The sequence below is a fragment of the Prionailurus viverrinus genome, chromosome B4 (assembly GCF_022837055.1).
Source record: "Prionailurus viverrinus isolate Anna chromosome B4, UM_Priviv_1.0, whole genome shotgun sequence".
In the NCBI taxonomy this organism is placed as follows: Eukaryota; Metazoa; Chordata; class Mammalia; order Carnivora; family Felidae; genus Prionailurus; species Prionailurus viverrinus.
Genome location: NC_062567.1, coordinates 73,634,654 through 73,644,429, shown reverse-complemented (window position 1 = coordinate 73,644,429; position 9,776 = coordinate 73,634,654). Strand labels below are relative to the sequence as shown.

The 9,776-nt window shown below is 46.5% G+C and overlaps 1 protein-coding gene across 5 annotated transcripts in view; it reads left to right on the top strand.

Annotated features, from left to right (window-relative positions):
* Nucleotides 1-2,700: 2,700 nt before the first annotated feature.
* FMNL3 (formin like 3) overlaps nt 2,701-9,776 on the top strand; it is a 53,788-nt gene continuing 46,712 nt past the window's right edge. For 4 of the 5 annotated variants that reach the window (XM_047865286.1, XM_047865285.1, XM_047865282.1 and 1 more), the window contains exon 1: nt 2,701-3,117. In XM_047865286.1, the coding sequence (XP_047721242.1) occupies nt 2,992-3,117 (126 nt within the window). In that variant the 5' untranslated portion in view covers nt 2,701-2,991. Of the gene's footprint in view, nt 3,118-3,772; nt 4,058-9,776 lie in introns of those variants that run through there. The other variant, XM_047865283.1, reaches the window with a different exon arrangement.

Here is a 9,776-nt window from a genome sequence, read left to right as displayed (position 1 = left end):
CAATGCCTTGTTCCTAACCTTCCCTTTCCGGCTCTCCCTCAACAAATCTACTCCTTTCTCCATTTCAGTTAATGAAGACTCCACCATCCCAGTTGCTCAGGTCAAATACTTTGGAATTTTTGGTGAATTTGGGTGAATTCTTTTATTCACTCTCCACAGTCAAACTGCCAAGCAATTCTATTGGCTCTACTTTCAAATCCATCAAGAATCTGACTATTTCTGGGGTACCTGGCTGGCTCAGTCAGTAGGGCATGCGACTCTTGATTTCAGGGTTGTGAGTTCAAGTCTCATGTTGGGCACGGAGCTTAATGTAATAAATAAATAAATAAATAAATAAATAAATAAATAAATAAATAAATAAAGTTAGAGATAACTATGCTTGTATCTATAGACAAAATGTGGCAAGGAAAAAAAAGTTTTTTTTAAAAAAGAATCTGATCATTCCTCTCCATCTGCACAGCTACCCTGGTTCAAACCACTAACATCTCTCACCTGTACTATTGTATTAGCCTCTTAACTGGTCTCCCTGCCCATGCCTCTATTCAGTTTATTTTCTTTTTTTTTTTTAATGTTTACTTATTTTTGAGAGAGAGTGAACAGGAGAGGGGCAGAGAGAGGGAGGACAGAGGACCTGAAGCAGGCTCTATGTTGACAACAGTGAGCCTGATGTGGGGCTTGAACCCACAAATCACGAGATCATGACCTGAGCCGAAGTCAGACACTCAACTGACTGAGCCACCCAGGCACCCCATTCTGTTTTTTTTCAATGCAACAGCTATTATAATCCTGTTAAAACATAAGTTAGGGGGTGCCTGGGTGGCTCAGTCAGTTAAGTGTCCAACTCTTGATCTTGGCTAAGGTCATGATCTCACAGTTTATGAGATCCAGCCCTGTGTGAGTCTCTGAGCTGACAAGTGTGGATCCTGCTTGGGATTCTCTCTCTCCCTCTCTCTCTGCCCCTCCCCTGCTCATGCACACACACACTCTCTCTCTTTCAAAATAAATAAATATTTAAAAAACCCACATAAGTTAGATAATATTATTCCTTTGCTCAAAGTCCTCCAATAGCTATCTATCCTACTTTGAGAAAAACCAAAGTCATTATGGTAGCCTACAATGGCCTGCACAGTATGATTTCTGGTTACTTTCTGACCTCATCTTTTACTCCTCTTTCTCCTGCTCATTGCACTCCAGCCACACTGGACTCCTTGCTGTTCTTCTAACACATGAGGCATAGTAGGCATTTACCATCCTCTCTGTCTGGATCATTCTTCTCCCAGATATCTACATGGCTTACTCCCTTACTTTCTTCAGATATTTCTCCAAATCCAAATGTCATCTTATTGATGAGGCCTTCTCTGACCATCCTATTGAAAATTTTAACCTTTCTTCCACCTCTATCCCTTTTTAGTTTTATTTTTATTAACACTGATCCCTAACACCTGTACATTTTACTTCTTTAGTTGTAAATTTCAAAAGGGCCAGATATATGTTCTTTTTGTTCACAGATATATCTTCAATGTATAAAACAGTATCTAATATATAATAAGCCTTTCAATCAAAATTTGTTGAATAAATAAAGGAAAAGTCAAGGTGATAACTTCAGGCATGGTTGGATTCAGGTTTTCAGCATGTTACTAGAACTATGTCTCTGTCTCTTAGCTTTGCTTTCCCCAGCAGGCGTGAGGTGTGATGGGTGATGGCATGATGGCCACCAGCAGCTCCAGATTTACATTCTAACAATCCAGTAGCCCTAATGGAGAGTATCTTTTTCCTGACTGTTCCAGTGAAAGCCTTGGAAATGAGCCTTATATTCTGGGTTTGGGTCAAGTCTAAAACAGTCTCTGACGATAGGGCAAGAAAATACTGTGGTAAGGCCTGGGTCATAGGGCCCCATGGAAAGGGGGTGAAGTTCAGCTCTATTTGGACTGAGAACAGGGGACTGGGGGTTCCCTAAGAATAAAGGGGGTGCTTATTACTTGAAGAGGAGGGATGGAAACTAGGCTAGCAGAAACAACAAATGTCCATCACATCATCAGTGATGACTGATCAGCAGACCTGGCCCAGAATAGCATTCTTCTGCACCTCCCTTTTCATGTCCAGTCAGATCAACCTCTGAACTTTTGTAGGACTCTCCCCTCCTAAATGCCTTTTCACCTGTCTCTGTCAGTTAAGGTCCTCCTCATCCCTCAGTGCCCAGTTCAAATAAGAGTCCCTGGAGATAACTCTTAACAGATGTGGTCTCTCCGTGTCCTGAGCATTCTAATTGTTTTAGCATCCTACTTCTCTTGTAGTTAGCTTTACACACTATGTCCTGTATTTTACTTATTTGTATACTTTACGAGCTCCTTGCGGGAAAGGGCCGGGTGCATTTCCCGGATGTCCAAGCAGGCGCCTCACACCTTCAGCAGCCACGGTGATTCGATTCGTACCGGGGCCGCCAGGGCGCGCTAGGCGCCAGGCGCGAGGCCGCCGGGGGGCGGGAGGCGCTGCGATTGGCAGGTACGGCCGTCAATCAGGCGCGAGGGGCGAGGGGCGGGACGCCCGGGAGGCCTGTGGGCGGGAGGCGGGCCCTGCATGAATGGGGCGCGCGGCGCGCGGGCTGCAGTCAGCGCACGGGGGGGAAGCCGGAGTCTCAGCCGGGAGTGGGTGGGAGGAAGCGAGGGGGGGTGCAGGGAAGGGAAAGAGCGCGAGGGGGCGGGGAGGGGCAGCGGCAGGAGCGGCGCGCCGAGAGCGGCGAGGCGGCGGGTGTGAGCGAGAGCGGTGGCCGCCGTACGGGTCACTTCGGTGCCGCTGTCCGCTGCGCTGCCTCCGCCCTCGCCGCGCGCCACCGCCTGCGGGACCCTGTGGAGCTCCCAGCGCCCCTCACGGGGCAGAGGAGTCGAGACTAGGGGAGCCGGCGCAGAGGGAGGAGCCGGGTCGGAGCTGCCGAGCCCAAGGCCCCCGGGCGTGGAGGTGGGGGGCTGAGGCCCCCGAGGGGGCCCCGCCGCGATGGGCAACCTGGAGAGCGCCGAGGGGGGCCCGGGCGAGCCGCCTTCAGTCTCGCTGCTGCCGCCGCCCGGCAAGATGCCGATGCCTGAGCCCTGTGAACTGGAAGAGAGGTTCGCCCTGGTGCTGGTGAGAGCTGAGCCCAGTCCCTTCCCCCTCTTACGTCTCCGAGGTCCCAGCGCCCAGGGTAGGACTTTGCCCGGGTTCCCCCATCCGGCCCACCCCTTAAGGGGGGCGCTTCCGACAGACTCAGTGCCTTCTTGGCAACCTCTGAGCAGCCGCTGGCCGCCCGACAGCCCTGTCGGGGACCTCTCGACCGCGGCCTCAACCACTGGACACTTCGGAGGAGGGGTCCTCAGCCTGGGACCTCCCCAGGATCCACGCTTCTCCCTCCTCCCAGTCCCCTTCTCTGCAACCCTCTCACTTCTCCCCACTTCCCCGACAGCCTTCCCGGGTCCCTGGAATTCTCACTTCTAAGTCTCTGGCTGGTGCGGGGGAATTCAGAAACTTGGGGCCGGCCCCTTCCTCAGCTTAAGTCAGGGTTCTCGGACTGGGGAGACTGCCTCTCGTTAACATGGAGGCTTCCCAGGGAGTGGGTCCCACTTCTAGCCTAGACCAGATGTTTGGGGAGAGCGGGGGGGGGTGGGGGGGGGACGGAGAGGGGGCTGGGAGCTCTTGAAGGGGGTGGAATAAAGAGTGATGCCATTCTACTTATTTTCAGAATGGCCTGCAGGCATCCTGCAAAGTTATAGTGGATTTGCCTAAAAGGCTGAACATGTGGATAAGCCATTTCACCAGTGTATTTTTCCAATTGAAACAATACACAAACTATCCCGCCTCCCTTTTTTTCTCCTTCTTTTTATGTTAAGCCCTGGTGGCTGGTTTGTGTTCTTTGCCTGTGCTTCTTTTTAGGCTTTATGTAGGTTCCCCAAAGACCTGTGTAGATGAATTTTAAGCTGACTTTGGGAATCTCCTTTGGTGTGGGAATTGGACATTGATGTCAATGGCCCTGTGGATAGAGAGGATCTGAGCTGGTATCACTGACATGGAGCCAGAAAATATGTTGGAGGTAAAAATGAAGTTTTGGAGAAAGAAAGTGAACTAGGTGACAGAACATTTGCTAGGAGAGGTAAACCTTTGAGAAACTTGGGGAAATAGTTCCCAGTTCCTCAAAGAACTCTCTAAAGGGGTTAATGCTGCTGTTATTGTTGGTATGGCCTGAAGGGCCGACTTTGCCTTTGCCCATGCGGAGGGAATAGTTGTGGACTTAGCAGCCTTATTGGATTACATCTGCCTTGGAATAGGGAGATTAGATCTGTTGGCATCAGTGGGACTGTCTAGAGATCCTGGCCTCTCCGATGGTGGAGAGTCTGACATTAGCCCACTGGCACCACAGCCAGCTTAGAGGCATTCCAAGGGGAAGTGGTGTTACTGGCACCTCTCGGCCCATCAGGTCTGCAGAGGGCCAGAGGGATCTGGGCCACACATCCTGTGGCCCTCTGCATTTCCCCCAGCCTCCTCAAGGGGTTGGGTGAGTCAGTGATTACTAATATGCTGTGGCCAACTCAGAGGCTGAGGAGGAGAGATTGAGATTTGGTGCCCTTGAGAACAAGAGCTCAACTGTTGGGAGAACGAGTGGGAGGGAGTCTGTACTCCAGTGGGGGTGTGAACCCCCCCCCCCTCCCCAGTGAGCTGGCAGGAGGTAGTTACAGAAGTTGGAGAGAAAGGGATGGTTTGAGGTGGACTGGGTGGGGAGCTGCCTTAGATAGGGGCTGCCAGGCTACCTGCCAGGTTGTAAGAGCTCAGAACCAGAGTCAGTCATGTCCTCACTGGAGCTTGGTTGACAAGTTTGTTTAGTTAGTTGGCAAATTGATGGCTTAATATCTACAAAATGCACATGGTGTCTTGATTACTAACCAGAGCACCCAAAGAGCACAGGTCAAGCCAGAGACAGGACCACCCACTTGCAAATTATACTATCTGTATAAAGTTTTGATTTGTTTCGTCTTGGCTTTTGTTTTGGTCTTGTTTCTGTGTGCCTGAGCTGCTGCTGTTGGGGGGTTGGGACAGGGCAGGCCAGGGCTAGTTAGCTGTCTTATGGGAGGAGGGGATTTTACCTCACTTTTCCAACACAGGAAAATCATGCTTTCTTGGGAATTTGAGTTCTTCTCTGGGGGCACTTAGAGAACTCTCTTTCCTCTGCTTCTGAAACATGCCCTTTTTTACTATCCTTCTTTCTACTATCCTACTGTTTGGGAACAGTACTGGCTGTTGGATACTTGAACCTAGAGCAAGCTCAGGTGTATTTCTTGAATAGTCAGGAGAAGCATATTGTAGTAGAAAAAGCAAGGGCTGTCTTAGTAACTGTCTTCACCTCTCTGAGCCTCATTTGTAAATTTTATAGATTTCCTTATCTAGAAAATGGGGTAATAATCTCTGTCCTGGTAGGTTATGAGAATTAGATGAACCATGTATATAAGGCCCTTGGTACCCAGTAGGTACTCAATATAGATTAGCTTTTTTTCCTTGATTGTGAGTCAGACAAGTTGCTGCTTTCTTACTTTTTTCTTTCCTAGATTGTTAGCATCACTATGATTGATTTGGTTTATGAAAAAGCTATTTGGGAGTTTGTTGAAGTGTCTTGGTTAAGCGTATGGATGGATTTTCAAATCAAAGTAGGCTGAAATACTGGCCTCTCCACAGTCTCTAGTTAGAAAAGTGTTTGGACTTAAGCAAATTGCTTAATATCTTTGAGTCCCAGTTTCTTATAAATGGAGATAATAAGAGTAATTGCCACATGAAGTTGCTTTGTGCATATAATGAAACGGGAAGTCAAGTACTTAGATAGCAGAGTCTGGCATCTACTATATGCTCAGTAAGTGGTAGCTTTTAAATTTGTAGCTCCCAGCAGTGACTCAGATCTGAGATCACTGGTATTCCCAAAAAGGATTTTAAGTTTAGAAATCTGATGAAACCAATTACCCTGTTCTGTGTAGCTAGACTCAGGATATGCCTTCTGCTGTCAGATGGAGGGCTTCCCCCAATTCCACTGTATCTGTGGAAACGTATCTGTGGAAACTCCCCCCTGAAAAGAACACTGGCTGGGAAAGTTGTATCATTGTGAGTCAAGACCACAGGCTCCCAGCTTTCTGGTGTAGACACATGATCTGACCCACAGCCTGTCGGCCGAGGTTGGAGAGCTCAAGGTCTGAGGCCATGAGGTGATTTGTTCAGGACATTGATGGCAAGAGTCCTAACCCAGCCCAGTGCCCTAATGCAAGGCTTCCCTACTGCTACGCTGGGATACTAATTCCCTTATCCCTGGGAGCAGCTGAGGTCCCTGATTGGTCACCTCTGATTGGGATTAGTTCTACCATTTATCCCATGTGCTGTACAAATAGTATTATTTTCTAGGTGTGCCCTAATATGAAAAATGGTTGTGAGTCTGTGTTATGCTGTTTCATTGGGTTCCTTCCTTACCCACCCTGTCTGAACAGCAGCTCCTATTGAGTACTGACAAGTTTAGGGATGCTGCAGCTATTGGAGCTTCTCTATTAATACCAGAATGAGAACCTATCTCTGGTCTGATAAAGCCATAGTCTGTGTTTTGGTCCCAACTAGATCACTACCCAAGCTCAGTTTCGCACAAATTAGTATTCTGGCCAGTACTGGCCTTTGCTTAGATAGAGACGGGAGGCAGAGGGCTTTAAGAGCTTTGGAAGGATAGCCGTCTGCCCTTGTGTTTGTACCCTCATTTTTCTCTTTGCTGACTTATTACAAACTTGAAACAGAGTCCAAAGGTTCTGACGCCAGAAAAAACCCTGGATATCCCTTAGGAGGAGGCTCTCAGGGCCTAAGGGTGGGGTTGTATGACAGAGCCTGTCCCTACCATGGGTCCTCCTCTCACATTTCCCTGGTGATGACTGATGGCTCGGGGTTTTGCTGTAAGTGTAGCATTGATGTGGGAGCTAAGCTAAGCTGGGTGCTAGTTGTCTAAGAGGCTTCGAGGGCCTCCTTTGACACAGAAAGGGGCTGGGAAAAACTTGGACTAAATATCAAGTTCCAAATGGCCATGGTGGAAATTTTTTTCCCAGCCCTGGGGATTGTGGTGAATTAGTTCGGGCTGGAATAGGACATGGGGGAGGGAAAGGACCCTTGACAGCAGCTGGTCAGAGGAACCCCTTGCTCAGAGACCCCACTGAGAAGACCTTAGGAGCCTCATTCCCTTGACCTTCCCATATGACCCTGCCTTAGACTGGGAGAAGTGTGTGGGGTGGGGGCATAGGACTGATGGAGTGGACTTCTTGTCATTTGGGAATGTTTTCTTTGCTCAGAGGGAGTTTCAGCTTTTTTTCTTTTTTCTCTTAAAGTAGTACTCATTCCCTGAGAAAAGTATGGGTGATTTAGAAAGGAGAAAAGATTAGAGATTTATATTGAAGAAAAACATCCACATTTTCTCTAGTTCCTTTACCAAATGGAGCCAATGCGTTTTAAAACTTTTCATATTTTTCTCTGCATAAGGTTTTGTACAGTGTTGTAATATTGCTATGTATATATTTTTAATCCAGTCTGGAGTGGTGTTTTGTTTGTTTGTTTTTGGGGGGGGGGGAGTTGGCTTTGTTATTTCACTAGTTTTCCCAAGCTAGTCATTGTAAACATTTTTAAATGCTTATACAGTGGTGCCTCAAGTGAATGTACCATTGTGTACTTAACTGTTCTATTGTTGGACATTTAAGTTGTTTGCTTCTGTTTGCCATCATAAACAATGCTGTGATGAACATCTTGGTGTACAAAACCTTTTCAATATTTAGAGTTTTCCTTAGGATAGAAATCCAAAATTGAACTCGCTAGGTGGTAGGATATAAAATTTTTCAGGTCCTAAGTACATATTGCCAAATGTTTTTTAGAAAGGGGGTAATGCATGTGAGTATCCTCAAAGGGAGGGAGGAAGATTGAGAAAAGCTTCTTTTCTCCTGATTATGACAATAATACATGTTTGTTAAGCAAATTTAGAAGTTAAAAACATAACAAGTATAAACTGTGTAGAAAAGAATAAAGAAAAGAATTAAGGGGCACCTGAGTGGCTCAGTCGGTTAAGTGTCCAACTTCGGCTCAGGTCATGATCTCACAGTCTGTGAGTTCGGACCCTGCGACGGGCTCTGTGCTGACAGCTCAGAGCCTGGAGCCTGCTTCGGATTCTGTGTCTCCCTCGCTCTCTGCCCCTCCCCCACTCACACTCTGTCTCTGTCTCTCAAAAATGAATAAATGTTAAAAAAAATTTTTTTTAATAAAAAAAATTAAAATCACCTGTAATCTCACCATCTACTATTAACATTGTGATGTACTTATATATATTTTAACAATTGGGATTATACTATGAAAATTGTTTTGTAAACTGATTTTTATTTTACTATCTTAGGCATTTTCTCCTTTGTTTAAACATTCTTTAGTATTAATAATTTCATGGCTGGATAGTGTTCCATAGTACAGTACTTTCTTACTGCTTTATCTTATATTTCGCTTTTTTGCTACTATAAATAACACCGTGAAGACTATCCTGTGCATAAATATTTGTGTGCATCTCTGATTATTTAGGATAAATTGCTAGAAGTGTAATTATTGGGTCAAAGGGAATATGCTTTTTAAGGTCCTTTGAGAAATATGCTGCTAAAAAGTTGTACTAGTTAGCTTTTTCACTGATAGCGTGCATCTCTCCCTTTCTTTGTAAGCTAAACATTACTGGATGTTTAATATTTTTAAAACTTTGCCAATTTCATTCATGAGAAATGGTGTCTTGTTTTACTTTGCATTTTTCTTTCAACATTTCGTCATAAGTGTTTTGGCCATCTTTTTGTGACCTTTGCTCTCTGTTGGGGATTTATTACATATACATATTTCTATGTAATAAATGTATACATTTCCACATTTTTATTATATAACTTTTACACATATGAAAGAGCATATTATGTAACATTAAAATAATAAAAAAAATGGACACTGGTGTATCTACTGTGGAATTCTTGGAATTGCTTCCTGTCCCTTAATTTCTTCTCCCTGCTATTTTATCTGGGACGAAGAAACCCTTAGCTCGGGACTTGTTGGGTCTGGTACAAGTCTGCAGCTGGGACGGTCCAGGTGGCAGGCACACCAGTGTTTCAGAGCTCTGTCTGTGGGGAAACAACCGCTACAGCTGGTGAGAACAGGAACTGGTCATGGTGGAAATAGCTAATCTTCAGTGAAGTGAAAAAAGAAGCCAAGGTGGAAAGGAAATGAGACCACAGATCCTCCCCTGCCCCTGAGGTCGCCTGGGAAGGCTGGTTGGAGCCAGGGCCCTGGTTCTGTGGTCAAGACCAGAGTTCCGCCCCAGAACTGACTGCGGCAGGCCCCGGGGACAGCAGCACTGGCTGCCTGAAGTCGGTGTGTTAACTGGTCGGCCAGGCTGGTCACCTCCTTTCTGGGGAAGCATTTTTCCCAAGTCTGAGCTGAGCTGAAGCAGTGCCAGGGAAAGGCCGGGGGTTCATTCCAGTTCGGAAATGCACTTCAGAGAAGAGGAAGGACCTTTTCCTTTGAAGATAAGAGAGGGTGCTGTCTCCACACAGCCCTCCCACCCCAAGCTCTTTGCTGGGTACTTTAGGGCTCCCCCTTTGGATAGCACCAGTTGGGAATTTAAGGGGTTTTTGTCATCCATGAAGAAGTGTGTTGCAGAATAGAGATGAGATGAACAGCTAGAATTCCTGGGTTCCCAGTTCCAGTCTCTCTTTTGCCTCCCTCAGCAAAGCCACATCTTT